At 35.5% G+C, this 19,610-nt stretch overlaps 1 protein-coding gene across 1 annotated transcript; it reads left to right on the top strand.

Annotated features, from left to right (window-relative positions):
- The first annotated feature begins 18,409 nt into the window (after positions 1–18,409).
- Positions 18,410–19,159, top strand: LOC113924801 (nascent polypeptide-associated complex subunit alpha-like). The gene has a single exon (XM_035726183.1). The coding sequence runs from the start codon at positions 18,429–18,431 to the stop codon at positions 19,074–19,076; it is 648 nt and encodes a 215-aa protein (XP_035582076.1). The 5' UTR covers positions 18,410–18,428; the 3' UTR covers positions 19,077–19,159.
- The last annotated feature ends 451 nt before the right edge of the window (positions 19,160–19,610 follow it).

Genomic DNA, 19,610 nt, shown 5'->3' with positions numbered 1-19,610 from the left:
GTCAGTAATCTTGAATTAGACGATTTAAACTTTACTGTCATTCTGTCTTTGGACAATGCAAACTCAGAAAATTTATTCCAACTATCACATTGGATTTTCATTTTTCAAATTATAAACATTATGCATTTATCTGAATATTCTTTTTTCCACTACAGTAGCCCCCCCACCAACCCCTCTACTGATCAGGAGGGGATATGTTCCAAGGCTCCCAGTAGATGCCTAAGACCATAGATATTACTGAACCCTAAATATACTATATTTTCCCTATACATACAAAATTATGATAAAGATTAATTTATAATTAGGCACAATAAGAAACAACAGCTAATAATAAAATGGAACAATTATAACAATATATTTTAATAAAAGTTATGTGAATGTGGTCACTCTTTCTCTCAAAATATCTTAATATACCATACCACCCATCTTGTGGTGATGTGAGATGATAAAATGCCCATGTGATGGGCTGAATGAAGTGAGGTGATGGATGCAGTCACTGTGACATAGCAATAGGTTGCTATTGACCTTCTGACAATACTTCAGAAGGAGGATCAGTTACTTCCAGACCATGGTTGACCATGGGTAACTGAAATCACAGAAAATGAAGCTGCAGATCAGGGAGACTACTAGAGTATGTGGAAATTAATTGCTAATGTTAGGTAATTCACAGACTCTGGTAAAACAATAACAATAATGGATTGAAAGTATGGAAGTTTTCACAGGCCAGGCTTTTAAAATACTTTTTCAACTTAACATAAAATAAGGTCAGTTTATTGTGATTGTGTTTCCCATTTTAATCTCTTAGTTTTTTCATCAATCAATAACATTTTATGTTATTACAGCAGATTAAACCCATCGCTAGGCACTGGTCATGTTTAAAGAATTTTTATATGACTCTATGCACAGAAAAGGGCTAAGGGAAGTTGTTGGTTGACATATGGTTGCTTAAAAAGAAGAAATGCAATATGATTTCATTTAGACGTTGGAACATTATAGGGAATGCCAAAAATGAGGTAAAATCACGGCATTCTACACTTAAGTTATTGAAAGTCTTATCTTCTATTTTGGAGATTTTTACTATGCCCGTTTGTTGTCATACTGAATTTTATCTGCCAAGAAAAATCAGTAACATTCTGAGAGAATGGTTAAACTTTAAACATAGTAACAATATTCAGTCTAACTTCCAACATATAACTTCCTGGACAAAAATGGAGGCCAAAACTTAAGAAATATTTGTTGAACATAACAATGGAAGTTACATCTTTGACCTTATAAAGCCATACATTAAGACATGTTTCTCCTCCCCTGTTCACTCCCTAACTCACAATCACAATCATAAATGTAAGAAAATATCATACTTTAGTTAGGACCCATATCAAAACTCACTGTCTCCATAAATTCTGTAGATAAATTATTAGAACTCATAAATAATAGGTTACAGAGAAAATTAAAACAAAATAAGATATATGTTAGCATGGTAAAATAAAAATAATAGAAGTGGAAATTAACTATAAGAAAACATAGGTAGATATATAATCTCATGATAAGGAAATAATTATTAATCATAGAAAGTTAAAATAAGAGAAAGAAAAATTGGGAAAATTTGAGTATATACGTTACAAGTTATGTATATCTTGAAAATATAAATAATTTAAGTCAAATGGTAAACTAGAAAACAATATGCTATCTATGTGACTTAGAAAATTAAATTCTTACCTCAATAAATAAGAAAAATAGGCAATGAGCAAATTACCACTTGGAGCAACTCCACCGATGAAAATAATCTCAGCAACTACAAATGGTTAATAAATGCATTAAAATATTCAACATAACATAATTAAAGAAAGGCAAATGGGTAGTCTAATGTGCTGCTTGTGGGAATACTAATGTATGGAATACAAATGTATGGAAACTTTCTAGAGGGCAACTTGGCAACATTTATCCAAATCATTAAAATACCCAGACTCTTTGACCCAATTATTCCATTTTAGGAGTATATCCTAAGGAAATAATCAGAGAAGTGAGCAATGAACTATGCATAAGAATGTTTATTGCAGCATTATTTATGGTAGCAAAACCCTGAGATGAGGCACACCATCTAATATTAGAGGAATAATTTAGTAAATTACTACAAAATAAGAAAACCCAGTAATACAACACAATATTATGCATCCCTCACAAGTTTTTACATATAAAGATGGTATAAAATTCATGAGAATGAAAATATGTAATAGAAACTATCAAATACATATCTTAACTTTCTTTAATTATGTATGTATACACAGAGACATGTATGCACACATATTCCTGGAAAAAATACACTAAAATTTAATATTTTAATTAACATGTGCTGCGATTATGGATGATGCCTTTCTTTTTGCTTATTTCTGCATTTAATACAGATTGTGCATTAAACATATTAATTCTATAAGGAAAAACAATACATTTTAAGGAAATGTCTGTTTGCTTTCACTTTCTGAATATGTTAAGCAAACATAATTATCATCCTGAGACTAGTGAAATACAAATATGATATTAATAGAGTAAAAAGTGGAATGAACTATTTTTTATTATTATTGTATTGAAGAAAGTACACATCACAAACTGATTACTCATTTATGGATAATTACAGAAGGCAACACTTTTAGAATTGTAGACGAAATTGCCAATACAATTGTAATAAGATCAGCAAACTTAGAGTTAGGAAATTTATCTAATCATGTAACAATAAGATGGTCATTATTTTAATAACATACCTAAAATGATATTTATATCCTATATTGAGTTATATATTTAAAAATTACAATGGTTCAAGTATCCAAAAATATTCATCAGTCTCTATTACATATATATTAAATAATTGAAAAAAGATATTTGATAAAGTTTGAATTCTCCAATAATGATGAACTAAAACCATATATTTTTAAGTTAATTTAAAACTCATCACTTGAGGGCGCCTGGGTGGCCCAGTTGGTTAAGCGACTGCCTTCGGCTCAGGTCATGATCCTGGAGTCCCGGGATCGAGTCCCACATCGGGCTCCCTGCTCAGCAGGGAGTCTGCTTCTCCCTGTGACCCTCTTCCCTCTCGTGCTCTCTATCTCTCATTCTCTCTCTCTCAAATAAATAAATAAATAAAATCTTTAAAAAAATAAAAAAACTCATCACTTGAGAATTTAAACACATATTCTGAAATAGTTATTGTTTCAAAAAAATCATTTGTTTAGTAAAATAATTAAAATGCAAGATTTAAAAGTTCAATATGACAGAACAGTCTTACTCATATCAGTGCCACTCAGCAAGCACATCTTTGAAAAAAAAACTTATGGGTCTACTAATTGTATTTTTTTTAATTGAATATATATTTTTTTCAGAGTAAGGGATTTCAACGTATGCATATGCAATGTTCAGTATGTGTTAGACTTTTTTCCAGTCAACAAGTAGAGAAGTACTATAAAGGAAAAGGTAGAGACTTGAAAGGTGTAGAGATATCTGGAACAAGACTCGGGCAGAGATAAGGGAAAAGGCTCTAAGTTGAGAATGGATTGGTGTGTTTTAGGAAATACAAAGAGGCAAATATGAGTAAAGCCTCATGGAGAAGGGAAACAGTGGAAAGATAGTTCAGAAAACTATCAAGCAGCTAGATTACTTGGGATCTTATATTTGAGAACGTTGGCTTTTCTCTAAGATGGAAAGCCATGGAAGTTATTTAGGTATTAGACATAATTAAATTTCAGAAGACTGAGTCTGTTGCATGGACTAAATAGACTGCATAAAGACTATCCATGTTTAAGCTAATATAATTTAGGCAAATATGGTTGCTTGGACCAAGGTGTTCCTTGTAGAAGAGCTGAAAATGGTCAGAGTGGATCTATTTCAAAAGTAGACTCAATAAGTTTAACTGGTAGGTTCAAAGTAAAGTGAATGACTTATCATGATCAACACTGAGTAATGTATAGAATTGTATAATTGTATAATAGATGTATAGAATTGTATAGAATTGTATAATGTATAATAGATTATACATCTGAAACTAATTATACATTTATTATATTTCTGAATATTATTATACATTATACATCTGAAACTAATCTAACACTGTATGTTAACAATATTGGAAATTTAAAGAATAGTAAAGTGTCTGAGGAGAAAATGATAAAGTGCATCTGGATTTGCCTGGAGCTACTATATATTAAAATGGAAAAGACTGTGGGTGAAATAGAGTCAATATGAAACAAATACTTTGTTGTCTCTACTCTTGAGAGGTGGACTGTAAGTCTCCTTCCCTTGAGTTTGGGCAAGTCTCTGTGACTTGATTGAATGTTAAAGTGTGATGGAAGTGGTGTTTGGGAATTCTGTCTAGATAATAAGAAGTCTCGCAGCTCCCACCTGAGTGTCTTGGGACACTTATCTTGGAGTTGTTGGTCATCATGTAAGGTGTCCTCTTGAATGTAAGGAAGCCATATAGAGAGAACATATTGAAAGAGAGAAGCCAAAGAGCCCATAGATGGCAACTACTCCAGTTCAGGTGCCACAAATATATGAATGAAGAAGCTATCAAATGCCTCCTCCTCAGACACCATCTTTCTGAAACCACATGAAAGCCTTTGAGTGAAAATACCCAGCTGAGCCTAGTCAACTCACAAAGCCATGGGAAAACAAATAAATATATAAATGTTATTTTAAGCCTCTAAATGTTGGCACAGCTTGTTAGACAGCAATAGAGAACCAGAGCAGCGGGAGAAACAGGGTTAGAGGAAAAATAAAAGTTTTATTTTTCACATGTTAAATACCAGATAGCCATCAACCACCCAAGTGAAAATGTTAAGTAGACAGACAACCCTGGAATTTACAGATAATTAGATTTGATCACTAGCCCATGAAGGCATTTATGTTTAAGGCCCTTATGGCAAATGTTGAATTATTATGACAGTGAATACTCCCTCTTGTTTCTTATTTGATGTGAGAGATTCTACTTTTTCATTGTTAGGAATGATGTCTGCTATGAATTTCTGAGGTATAAGCTGTATTTATGAGGTTTCTTCCTCTCCTTATTGACTAAGGGTTTTTCTTTTACATTGTGAATGAATGTTGATATTTATCAATGTTTTTTCTGTATCTAGTGATAAGATCATATAGTATAATTTATATGCTGAATTTTCTGTTGTCAATGAAGCATTACCATCATGCCATTCTAAGATCTCTTTTGCCTCATAGAGGAGAAAGTAGAAACTATTAAGTTCCAGAATTCTCTTCACCTAGCTTTCTCTGAGTTAAAAGCTGAAGATGATTTCATGGGAGATCTGGAAGCCACAAGAGGAGAGACCATTATTCTGAGTAGGTATTTGTGGACAGACATATGCTCATATGGTGAACAACTTTCAGGTAAGATTCTTGAGTGTTAATGCATCTTAAGTTAAATAGAAGAGCTTCTTAACAGTTCTTTAGATTTGCTATAGCAGGTCATCAGTAAATTCGTGAAAACTACCTGATCCAATAGTATTGGCTGTGATTTTTGGTGGAGCATTCTCTGACCTTAACTACATTAGCCCTTCCAATAACTGTAAAAGCTTCCAGTTTCCAGTGTTAGAACATTTTTCATTTGGAAAGCAGAAAGGCTTTTGTGTTCTATACAGAGTCCTGACTGATATGCTGATGGATTTTTATACAGCTAAACCACGTTTACATTGCTGAGATAAATCTTACTTTGTAATTGTAATAGAATCTTCAGCAATTATTTCATTATAATTCTCTCCCTTTTGGACACCTGGATTAATTGCACTTCTGGGTGTTCTGATTAGGTGGGGCCATAGAACTCATTCTAGCCAACACATTGTGAGCAGATGGGAAGTGTCACTTGCAGGCCAAGCATTAAATTGCTGGCATAAAACCTCAGATTGTTTTTTCTTCTGCTCCCACCATTAGCAATGGTGGTGACTGGTCTCTCCACCTGAGATGTGAAATAAGGATACAGAGCACAGCCTCTAGCAGATTCACCATGGATATATATGACATCATCAATAAATAAACATCTGTTGTTTTGTTAGCCACCTCCACTGATGATAGGTTATTACTTCAGCATAACCAAGGCCATTTTGACTGGTACAGTAATTGGTACCAAAATCAGGTTACTGTTCTCATGCAAATACTAAAATATCTGGTATTAGTTTAAGGAACAGGAGGGAGACAGGAAGGAAACTGTTATCAGAGCCTGGAAGGATGTTGATGAAATTTCTATATTGGTAAAACATTTGGAAAAATTGTCACCTTAATGAACTTATATTTTGAGGGAAGATGTTCCAGAACAGAATGTTGGAAGTATTTGACATTTATTGTAGCTGTGTCAGAAGTATTATTAGAAACTGAGCTCAGAAAACAATTAGTTGTTTTGAAGCAACAACAAAAGAAGTATAGTTCATGAATTTAGGAATCTTTTAGTTTGGAAAGGCAACAGTTTCTTTATCCCAAACAGTAAAAGATAAAATGAAATAGGTCTTTCACATCAAAAGCAAATTCTAATTGGTCTTTGATCAAAGATTAAATACAGAGTAGGGACTTTACAACCATTAGCAAACTCCTTTAATGAGCTTGGCATCCATGAGATACTCCCACTTAGACAACACATCTCAGAAAAGGCAGAGTAAGAATGCAGCTGCTCTCCAACCTAAGTGGCCCTAGTTACTTACGATTTGGCTAGGAGAAAACAGAAACCTGAAGGTAATGAAACAGAGAAACATATCAAATCTAAGAATGTCTGGAAAAGAACTGCAGATGTGGATGTTTGTATATCGAGTTGACAGGAATCAGCTGGAACTGACAGGAATCAAATACATAGAAACCAACTAAGTTTATAAGATCTATACCACTAAAGAAACCAAAACTCCAAGCATAAAAATTTTGTGGCAGTTGAGGATTTAAAACAGCCTACTGTATACAACTGACAATGACGCTGGGGCTCCCAAATGTTGCCTTTATCAGATATTCTCTAAGTACGATAATGCATATGGAAAAACTTCCCAGAAGATGAAACAACAGGTTCAAGAGATCAGTGGAATGGGTGTTTCTCTCAGGGAGGGGAATCAAGATGTAATCAAACATTGCTCTTCCCCATGTGATGGGGCTTTTGTAACGTCTGTCCAAAGTATTCAGATTTCTGTAAACCAGTTTACCATTCTTTTGTTTTCAAATAGCAACATGTATTGTAGTTTTTCTACTCTTGGGACTGAAAGTGGTACAGGCATTCTCAACAGGAATATGGCTGCTACCTAATCTTATGTAGTATGTGCACAACTATGATCTCAAAGTTCTGCCTGTGAGAACATAACCTTAATAAAGGAATGTTTAATAGTGTTAATTGCAGCATTATTGGCCATAGAAAGGAAATGGAGACTTGCTTGTGTCACACTGACACAAACCATGATTAAATATAATTGCAAAAGAAGGAAGTGGGCTGTTATATTTGATGAAATCATACCATGGAGTTTTATGCAACAGAAGGGAAAAATTGATATATATTGAATTAAATGGATAGATCTGAAACACATTTTGATGAGTGATAAAAGTAAGCACTACCTGAGACCTATAATATGAACAATTTATTTATATATACACTATATTACCACAAACGAAATTACATATTAATAATAACACAATTTAATTAAATATATTGTTTCTGGGGAAGAAGGGGGATAAGAAAAAGGACATATCAAAGAAAATACATGAAAAAAGAACAATGGTATCATATGAATCAATGATTATAATAAACCATGAATTTGGGAGTATAATGACCTGAGTCTTGGGTACCTGCATGTGCCAAACAAAACTCCATAAAGTTTAAAAGTAAACCAGCTGGTTTGCATAAAAGACACATAAGATTAAAAATCGATTAATCTTCAATCAATGAAAAGGGAATTGAATGAAAACTCCTGCAAGACAGGAGATAAGCCTCTTTATTTACTGGTGAGGAAAAAACATCATTTAGAACCACGAGGTCTGTTTTCAGGCTTACTTCCACTAGCTACTGGTTGAGTGACCTTGGGCAAATACTTTAGTTTCATGATCATTGGTAAGTAACCTATACTATATATAGTTATTGTATGAAATTAAAAAAACTACTAAGCACCATGGATATGCCAAGCAGCTTGCTACAGTCTCTGCTACCAAGTTGCTAATGATCTAGTAGAGAAGACAAACAAACAGTAGGCACATATATGCTATGATGGAGTGTAATAGTGCTGCTGAAGTCCCCACTAAGGAACTAATCCAGTCTTTAACAGGAAATGGAAGCTGTCTAAAGAGAAGGGCTCTAAGCTGAGATGCAGAGAATGAGTACAAGTAATACATGAGGATATGGGGTGTGTGTGTGTGTGTGTGTGTGTCATGTGAGAGAGAGAGAGAAAGTGAGAGAGAGAGTCCCATGGGGAGAGTTAATTCAAAAGAGAAAACAAAATAGGGATGCTTTGCAAGTAGAAATGTGACATTAAAGGGCGCCTGGGAGGCTCAGTAAGTTAAGTGTCAGACTCTTGATTTCAGCTCCGGTCATGACCTCAGAGTTGTGAGATCGAGTCCCACATTGGGCTCCATGCTGAGCACGAAGCCTGTTTGTGATTCTTTTTCTCCCCCTCTTTTTGTCCCTCCCCCCAATAGCACTCTCTTTCTCTCTCAAAAATTAAAATTAAAAAAAAAGAAATATGACATTAAAATTTCTGTGGCTATTATTAAAATTATTAGTATCAACAGCAGACGCAGCAAGAGTTAGGAATTAGTAGCAAGACCAAGGAGGATTTGTATGCTTTCTATTCTTGAAAGACCACATTCCTTTTTTCCTCTTGAATAATAATAGATGGATAGCATCCCAATAATACAGTCCTTCTTCATAATTTGTTTTTGTTTAATCCACAACTCAGTTTCCATGTCTACCAAAGTGTCATGATATGTCACCCAATCAAAAAAAGATGAGTTTTTGAGTTGTTTAAACTGGAATGAGTTACCCTTTGAAAACAAAACAAAACATAATGACGTGCAAAGAGGTCCACTAACAATGGGTGCATGTTGTGTTTGTGTGTTCCCAGACACACGTATGTGTATACGTGTGTTTATTTTTCTCTCTTATCCTAAAAGAGAATCTACAACTTGGAAATTATGTAGTTCAACATATTTTTTACATTCCAATTCTCTGGAAGTTTCTCATTGGGGAAATTCAAATCTACAGACACATGCATTGCACTAAACATCAAACTGTCGTGTAATTTATTTCTGCCATCACAGATGCTACTGTAAAACCAGAGACATCAATGGCAATAGATGTCATACTTTTTATACATTTTAAAGTAGCATTCATTTTGCGCTTATGGTGCTTTAAATATAAAGCATGTAAGAAATTATCTAGTGCAATAGCACATAATGAAATAAGAAAATGCCACATGTGGAGTGTTTTATTATAATTGGTACTATAATACGGATTAATATGTGTCACATTAAAATTTAAAATTCCAGAAATAAAGTATATCAAGTGGAATATTGTTTTAATAAACTATTGATTAAAACTGTTCTTCAAAATGACACATTTTAAGAGCAAACTACTCTAAGAAACTTAAATTATGCATCTGCAGCCGGTGCAGAGTATATCTGAGTTTTTAAAAACTACCTAACCCTAAACTTTAATTTGCTTCATTTCACCTTTGTTTTTATGCATGGGATATTAAAACCAAATGCAGAACCATTCTCTACCCTTTCTCTCCAACACTTTTCTACTCTTTCTAAGCAAATCAAACCCTTATATATTATAACTTCTAAATGCAGGGTGTGGTAGAATCACTAAAATGCGGAGGCATTCAGCATGAATTTTAGGCACTTAGAATGTTTTGAGCAGGTTATTACTGAACCATCATGAGCAGATATACCTGTTCTATTTTCAGCTCTTGTATAAAATCCCTCATGCTCCTTCTCAGTATCCTGTCCAGCATTTCAGTCACTGTGATTAGAACCCCAATGCTTCTAGACTTCTCAAAATGTGTTTCTTATAGTACCTCCATCAAAATCACTTGAGATACTTATTAAAAATTCAAATTACCAGGACCCATCTTAGCTTTACTAAGTCAAAATCTCTGGTGATTGGATAAAAGAATCTGCTATTCGATAAGCTCCCTAGATGATCGTTATGCATGCAAGAGTTTGGGGTAAATGCTGTTCTGGAGGTATGCAATCATATTCCATTCTGCTTCATCTCTTCTTTCCTCTCAATCCACCCTTTGAATATATGTCCCAGGAAATGATATACTGTGTGTGCAAGTGCTATTTAATTAGTAAGCAAATTTTCATTTTGAAAAATCTATATGCCGATAAATTTGTAAGGAAGTAAGCATGGTATAGAGCAGTGTTTCATTTTTAATTTTAGTTATTTTAATTAAAAGCTTTGAAATGTTTAAATGAAAATAAGAGATATTTAGATGCCCATAATTCAAGCATTTTAAAATGGAAATAATAAACAAAATATTTTCAAAGTCTCTGTGCTGGTTTTGCAAAGTTATCCCTAACACAGTAATTTGCCCCAGGGTGCTCAGGCAGTACGCATCAGAGTTATGTAACATATCCCACCGTATGTGGCTTCAAGGACAGAGTTCATCTTTCCATGGCATGTTCTCACCAGTCTTCTGTAGTAAGTATACTTACTCTATTCAATATGAATGGTACAAAAATAACTGTAGGTGTTTTGCTTCTAGTATGGCAGCATGAGGAGTTTCCTGGAAACGCTCCATAGCAAAACAAGCACAACTAATGAATGTTATTTTAAAAAACCATTTAAAGACTGGGATTTGTGCTAAGAGCTTACAGTGAAGTAATAACTTACTCAAGAAAAACTAAAGCATGGTAAGAATATCATGAGTTTTTGGCATTTGACCAATGATTTATTTCTACCCTTTCTGCCTCCAGTTCAACTTGAATTAAGTTCTGCTCTGGAACAATATGGACAAGAAAACTGAACTTTATCTCCCCTCAGTTCACAATCAAGAGTTATATTCTCTTACCAGGAGGAGGAGGTGATCAACATTTCTCATCCTCTCAAACTCTGAATGGAACAAGATGACTTTCTGAGTACATCAGAGGTCAGAGGCTCCCTTCCTGCACCCACCCCCACACATCAGATGGGAGGTCCTCCCACAGCCACGGCAGGCTGAGAATACATGATCCCTCACCCCAGCTCTCTCTCCTATGGTAGATGTTCCATACTAAACGAGGCAAGCCCAGAAGCAGAGAGGCCACCACCCTGCCCCATGCCCAGAAAAGTGCCTCAGATTTTTCTCAGGGGGAAAGGCAGTTCATGACAAGAGAGCTCTGAATCTTTCTTGGCCAAGGCAAGAGGAGGAAGAGCTATCATTGTAAAATGGACCCAGAGTGCTTTCCATAACAAAGGCCTACTCTATAGAGGAAGACATTTTGTAAGAGCCTTATCCCAATATAGGAAATAACTTCCAATCCAGCACCCTTCTATTTTATCTAGGGGAGGGACACAGTAATAAGGCATGTGAACATCAAGGACATCAATTTAGAATGGTGGAATCAGCTATGAATATAGGGGACAGGGAGAAAAAAGCTACAGTATCAGTGAAACACTTGTGAAAGGAACAACCCTGAGACACAGGCCCACTAATGTTTGAGATTTAATAAAGCTATTTATAGAATGCTCTGTCTCCCATGCCTTACCATTATACCATCAGGGTTCCAGGATGTTGTGGGTTTTAGCTGAAAGAGCTACAACACAGAGCATTTCCATAAGAAGCAGGTAGGGATACCCAAAGGAAAAAAAAAAAAGAGACAAGGGTAAAAACACTAGAGGAATCTGAAGCCTCTTACAATAGCTATGACAAACATTAAATATCCCAATTCACTAAGTACCATAAATCCTCACATTTAAAGGTCTATTTACCTTGGTTCCTATTACCCAATACAAAGTCTGCCTTTTATTAAAAAATTGTAAGACATGACAAAAGGCAAGGGAAAAAAAGAGTCTGAAGAGAAATAGCAATCATCAAAACCAGATTGAGATATTAAAAAATGTTGTAATAATCACACAGAAATTTTAAACCAACAAGGATTGATATGTTAAGGGATCAAATAATAAAAGTAAGCAGCATGCAACTACAGATGGGCAATGTAGACAGAAAGAAGGAAACTCTAAGCAAAATCAAAAGGAAATGCTAGATATTAAAAAAAAAAACTGAAGAGAGATGAAGACTGCCTTTGATTATTGGACTGAACATGGTTGAGGGAAGAATTAGTGAGCTTTAAGATAGGTCAATAGAATATTCTAAACCAAAAGGCAAAAGGAAAAGAAAAAAAAATTCAAGAACTATGGGACAATTTCAAAAGTTTTAGCATACATCATTGGAATACCAGACAGAGGCGACATTGAGAACGGAGCAAAATAAATATTTGAAGTGATAGTGACTGAGAATATTCTAAATCTAATGACAGATTCCAAACCATGGATCAAGGAAGTTCAGAGAATGCCAAGCAAAATAAATACCCCTACTCCCATCCCCAAGCAACAACAAAAACAAAGCATATCCTATTCAAACTGCAGATGACCAAAGACAGGGAGAAAATCAGGAAACAAGCTAGGGTGTCAAGACATCTTACATATAAGGGAACAAGGATAATAATTATATTGGACTCCTTATCAAAAACCATGAAAATAGAGTGTATTGAAGTATTTAGAATGATGAAAGAAAATCACCAAACTGGAATTCTGTATCCAGGAAAATTAACTTTCAAATGTAAAGGAGGAAATAAAGACTTTCTTAGACGAAGAACAACTAAAGAAATTCCACACTGGAAAATGTGTTCTGCAAGGATATTTAAAAGCAATTCATCAGGACAAGGAAAGCGATCCAAGTCACAAATTTGGATTTGCATAAAGAAAGAGCATTGGAGAAGGAATTGAAGGAAACCACAATATGTCACCTCAAAATATACCTTTCTGACATAAAAATTATTTTGAGCTCAAGGCAATTAAGAAGCAACAAACATAAGAAAAGCTCTCTCTATCCTTCCATTTTCTGCCTAAAGACAAGATATGAAATCTCCTTTTACTGGAGAAATGCTCTTAAGAGCCTAGAGGTGGGTTTTTCATAGATGGCTTTTATGACATTGAGGTATGTATCCTCTATCCCTATACTCTGAAGAGTTTTGATCAAGAAAGGATGCTGTACTTTGTCAAATGCTTTTTCTGCATCTATGGAGAGGATCATATGGTTCTTCTTCTTTCTTTTATTAATGTATTGTATCACATGGATTGATTTGCAGATGTTGAACCAACCTTGCAGCCCAGGGATAAATCCCACTTGGTCGTGGTAAATAATCCTTTTAATGTACTGTTGGATCCTATAGGCTAGTATTTTGCTGAGAATTTTTGCATCTGTGTTCATCAAGGATATTGGTCTGTAATTAGCCTTTTTAATGGGGTCTTTGTCTCGTTTTGGGATCAAGGTAATGGTGGCCTCATAAAACGGGTTTGGAAGTTTTCCTTCAATTTCTATTTTTTGGAACAGTTTCAGAAGAATAGGTATTAATTCTTCTTGAAATGTTTGGCAGAATTCCCCTGGGAAGCCATCTGGCCCTGAGCTTTTGTTTGTTGGGAGATTTTTGATTACTACTTCAATTTCCTTAGTGGTTATAGGTCTGTTCAGGTTTTCTATTTCTTCCTGGTGTTGGTAGTTGCTACATCTCTAGGAATGCATCCATTTCTTCCAGATTATCTAATTTGATGGCATAGAGTTGCTCATAGTATGTTCTTATATTGTTTGTATTTCTTTGGTGTTGGTTGTGATCTCTCCCTTTCATTCATGATTTTATTTATTTGGGACATTTCTCTTTCCTTTTTGATTAGTCTGGCCAGGGCTTTATCAATCTTATTAATTTTTTCAAAGAGCCAGCTCCTAGTTTCGTTGATCTGTTCTACTGTTCTTTTGGTTTCTATTTCATTGATTTCTGCTCTGATCTTTATTATTTCTCTTCTCCTACTGAGTTTAGGCTTTATTTGCTGTTCTTTCACCAGCTCCTTTAGGTGTAGGGTTAAGTTGTGTATTTGAGACCTTTCTTGTCTCTTGAGAAAGAGCGAATATCATTCTCAATGGGGAAAAACTGAGAGCTTCTACCCTAAGGTCAGGAACACAACGGAGATGTCCACTATCACCACTGCTATTCCACATAGTATTAGAAGTCCTAGTCACAGGAACCAGACAACAAAAAGAAACAAAAGGTATCCAAATGCTCAAAGAAGAAGTCAAACTTTCGGGGCGCCTGGGTGGCTCAGTCGGTTAAGCGTCTGCCTTCGGCTCAGGTCATGATCCCAGGGTCCTGGGATCAAGCCCCACATCGGGCTCCCTGCTCAGCGGGGAGCCTGCTTCTCCCTCTGCCTCTGCCTGCCTGCCTGCCTACATGTGCTCTCTCTCTCTCTCTCTCTCTCTCTGTCAAATAAATAAATAAAATCTTAAAAGAAAAAAGAAGAAGTCAAACTTTCACTCTTTGCAGATGATATGATACTGTATGTGGAAAATCCAAAAGACTCCACCCCAAAACTGCTAGAACTCATACAGGAATTCAGTAAAGTGGCAGGATATACAATCAATACACAGAAATCAGTATATATCCTATACACCAACAACAAGACAGAAGAAAAAGAAATTAAGGAGTTGATCCCATTTATAATTGCACCCAAAAACATAAGATAACTAGAAATAAATCTAACCAAAGGGGCAAAGAATCTGTATTCAGAAAACTATAAAATATTCATGAAAGAAATTGAGGCAGACACAAAGAAATGGAAAACGTTCCACGCTCCTGGATTGGAAGAATAAATATTGTGAAGATGTCAATGCTACCTAGAGCAATCTACACATTCAATGCAATCCCCATCAAAATACCATCCACTTTTTTCAAAGAAATGGAACAAATAATCCTAAATTTGTATGGAACCACAAAAAACCCTGAATAGCCAGAGGAATGTTGAAAAAGAAAAGCAAAGCTGGTGGCATCACCATTCCGGACTTCTAGCTCTATTACAAAGCTGTCATCATCAAGACAGTATGGTACTGGCACAAAAACAGACACATGGATCAATGGAACAGAATAGGGAGCCCAGAAATGGACCCTCAACTCTATGGTCAACTAATCTTCGACAAAATAGGAAAGAATGTCCAAAAAAAAAAGACAGTCTCTTCAACAAATGGTGTTGGGAAAATTGGACAGCCACATGCAAAAGAATGAAACTGGACCATTTCCTTACACCACACACAAAAATAGACTCCAAATGGTTGAACGACCTAAATGTGAGACAGGAGTCCATCAAAATCCTAAAGGAGAACACAGGTAGCAACCTCTGTGACCTCAGCCACAGCAACTTCTTCCTAGAAACATCGCCAAAGGCAAGGGAAGCAAGGGCAAAAATGAACTATTGGGATTTCATCAAGATAAACAGCTTTTGCACAGCAAAAGAAACAGTCCACAAAACCAAAAGACAACTCACAGAATGGGAGAAGATATTTGCAAATGACATATCAGATAAAGGGCTAGTATCCAAAATCTATAAAGAACTTATCAAACTCAACACCCAAGGAACAAATGATCCAATCAAGAAATGGGCAGAAGACATGAACAGACATTTTTCCAAAGAAGACATCCAGATGGCCAACAGACACATGAAAAAGTGCTCAACATCGCTCGGCATCAGGGAAATCCAAATCAAAACCTCAATGAGATACCACCACACACCAGTCACAATGCCTAAAATTAACAAGTCAGGAAACGACAGATGTTGGTGGGGATGTGGAGAAAGGGGAACCCTCCTACACTGTTGGTGAGAATGCAAACTGTTGCAGCTACCCTGGAAAACATTATGGAGCTTCCTCAAAAAGTTGAAAAGAGAGCTACCCTACGACCCAGCACTTGCACTAATGGGTATTTACCCCAAAGATACAAATGTAGGGATCTGAAGGGATATGTGCACCCGATGTTTATAGCAGCAATGTCCACAATAGCCAAACTATGGACAGAGCCAAGAGATCCATCAACAGATGAATGGATAAAGAAGATGTGGTGTGTGTGTGTGTGTGTATATATATATATATATATATATATATATATATATATATATACACAATGGGATATTATGTAGCCATCAGAAGGAATGAAATCTTGCCATTTACAATGAAGTGGATGGAACTGGAGGGTATTATGCTGAGCAAAATAAGTCAATCAGAGAAACACATGTATCATATGACCTCACTGATATAAGGAATTCTTAATCTCAGGAAACATTCTGAGGGTTGCTGGAGTTGTGGGGGGTGGGAGGGATGAGGCAGCTGGGTGATAGATACCTGGGAGGGTACGTGTTCTGGTGAGAATTGTGAATTGTGTAAGACTGTTGAATCACAGACCTGTATCTCTGAAATAAATAATAGATTATATATTTAAAAAAAAAGAAGATAGCAGGAAGGGAAAACTGAAGGTGGAAAATTAGAGGGGAAGATGAACCATGAGAGACTATGGACTCTGAGAAACAAACTGAGGGTTCTAGAGGAGAGACTGGCGGGGAGATGTGTTAGCCTGGTGATGGGTAAAGAGGGCACGTACTGAATGGAGCACTGAGTGTTATACGCAATGAATCATGGAACACTACATCAAAAACTAATGACGTAATGTATGGTGATTAACATAACATAATAAAAAATTTTTTAAAAAAGAACCTGGAGGTGGTACCAGAGGAATCTGCAAACACCATCCTCCATTAGTTTCCTGCCTTATAGTTACTTTCCCACAATTTGCTGCCCTTGGAAGCCTAAAACTGTCCTTTCTCTATAAATTTGTTGTTCTTTGTTGAATATTCTATATAAACCAAAATTCCAAGTCACTCCTATAGTTAGAGTAGTTATAAATGTATATTGCAAAATCCAGAGCAATCACTAATTTTGTTTTTCAAAACATAATTTCTATGAGAGGAAATAAATTTGAATCATATAAGATCTTCATTTAAAACTGGAGAAGGAAAAAAAAGACCAAAAAAATGAAAGAATAGCTCTATTTTTAATGTCCTGAGGAACCTCCATACTGTTTTCCAGAGTGGCTGTACCAGTTTGCATTCTCACCAACAGAGTAAGAGGATTCTGCTTTCTCCACATCCTTGCTAACATTTATTGTTCCTGGTCTTGTTGATTTTAGCCATTCTGACAGGTGTAAGGAAGAAATCAGAGAGGGAGACAAACCATATGAGACTCTTGACACTGGGAAACAAACCGAGGATTTCAGAAAGGAGGTGCATGGGGAGATGGGGTAACTGGGTGATGGGCATTAAGAAGGGCATGTGATGTGATGACCACTGGGTGTTATATTGAACTGATGAGTCATTTAACTTTATATCAAAAACCAATGATGTACTATACCTTGGCTAATTGAATTTAAATTAAAAAAAAAACGAAGAATAAGTGCAATGAATAGAAAAAAATACAAACATAGATCCAACTATATCAACAACCATTACAAATGTGAATGGCTTACATCAATCAAAAAGCAGATATTGTTAGAATGGATAAAAAGAAAAGGCCCAAACTATACATTGTCTACAAGGAACCCACTTTAATTATAAAGATTCAGATGGGCTAAATGGAATGGAATGTAAAAGAATGCACAACACATTTAATAAAAAGAAAGCTGGTGTAACTATTAATTTCAGATTAAGAAGACCTGAGAATAAGGAAGATTAGCAGGTGTAATGAGTGGTGCTACAAAATGTTAAAGGGGCAGAAGAAAAGAAATAATAAAAATCAGAGCAGAAATCAATGAAATTGAAATATAGTGAAACTGAATAAAATCTAAATCTGGTTCTTTAAAAAGATCAATAAACTTTATAAACATCAGTAGCCAGGCTAATACAGAATTAAATAAAAAGATACACAAATTACAAATATTAGAAATGAAAAGAGTAGCCAATAGATATTAAATCAATCCTATAGAAATTAAAATATTAAGAATACTATGAACAAATCTATGCCTACAAAATGTCATAATTTTCTGCAATGTAGCAATTCCTTGAAAGATACAAACTACCAAATCTTACACAAAGTTCAGTGGATAACATATGAAAATAATTCAATATCTATTAAAGAAACTGAGTCATAATTAATAGGATTAATTAATCTTCTCCAAAAGAGAAGTCCAGGCCAATTAAAAAAGAGGCAAAAGATCTGACCAAATACCTCTCCAAAGAAGATATACAGATGTCAAATAAGTACATAGATGGATACTCAACATCATTTGTCTTTAGAAAAAAGCAAATTGAGACAACTATGACATACCAGTACACACCAATCAGAATAAGCATAATCCAGGCTCGCTCTCTTTCTGCCGCCATCTTGGTTTCGCGTTCCCCTCGCAAAATGCCTGGTGAAGCCACAGAAACCGTCCCTGCTACAGAGGAGGAGTTGCCACAGCCCCAGGCTGAGACAGGGTCTGGAACAGAATCTGACAGTGATGAATCAGTACCAGAGCTTGAGGAACAGGAGTCCACACAGGCAACCACACAACAGGCCCAGCTGGCAGCAGCTGCTGAAATCGATGAAGAACCAGTCAGTAAAGCAAAACAGAGCTGGAGTGAAAAGAAGGCACGGAAGGCTATGTCCAAACTGGGTCTTCGACAGGTTACAGGGGTTACAAGAGTCACTATCCGGAAATCTAAGAATATTCTCTTTGTCTTCACAAAACCAGATGTCTACAAGAGCCCAGCTTCAGATACCTACATAGTTTTTGGGGAAGCCAAGATCGAGGATTTATCTCAGCAAGCACAACTAGCAGCTGCTGAGAAATTCAAAGTTCAAGGTGAAGCTGTCTCAAACATTCAAGAAAACACACAGACTCCAACTGTACAAGAGGAGAGTGAAGAAGAAGAGGTTGATGAAACCGGTGTAGAGGTTAAGGACATAGAATTGGTCATGTCACAAGCAAATGTGTCAAGAGCAAAGGCAGTCCGAGCCCTGAAGAACAACAGTAATGATATTGTAAATGCTATTATGGAATTAACAATGTAACCATCTGAAAACGAGGACTTTTTTTGGTGTTTCAAAAGAATAACTGCAACTTGGTTTGAAATTTGTACTGTTTCTATCATTGATAAAGTTATGGTTTCTTGTTGGATGAAAAAAAAAAAAAGAATAAGCATAATCCAAAACTAACAACAGTAATTGCTAGAGGTGATGTAGAGCAACCAGAACTCACATTCACTGTGGGTAGGAATAAAAAAAATTAAAAACTAAAAAACTTTGGAATACAGTTTGGTAGTTTCTTAAAATGTTAAACAGTTTGATCCAGCATATGTGCTCCTAGATATTTGCCCAGTGATTTGAAAATCTATGCCCATAATGAAACCTATATGCAAACATTTATTGTACTTATTATAATTTCCAAAATCTGGAAAAATCCAAGGTGTCCTTCAATCAGTGAATGAATAAACAACTGGTAGTACATCCATACAATATAATACTATTTATTTAAAGAACTTAATTATTTATTTGAGAGAGAGAGTAAGAGAGAGTGTCCACAAGTTGGGGGAGGGGCAGAAAGAG

Source organism: Zalophus californianus, chromosome 2 (assembly GCF_009762305.2).
Source record: "Zalophus californianus isolate mZalCal1 chromosome 2, mZalCal1.pri.v2, whole genome shotgun sequence".
Lineage (NCBI taxonomy): Eukaryota > Metazoa > Chordata > Mammalia > Carnivora > Otariidae > Zalophus > Zalophus californianus.
Note: the sequence above shows the minus strand (reverse complement) of the source record. Positions and strands in the feature narration are given on the sequence as shown.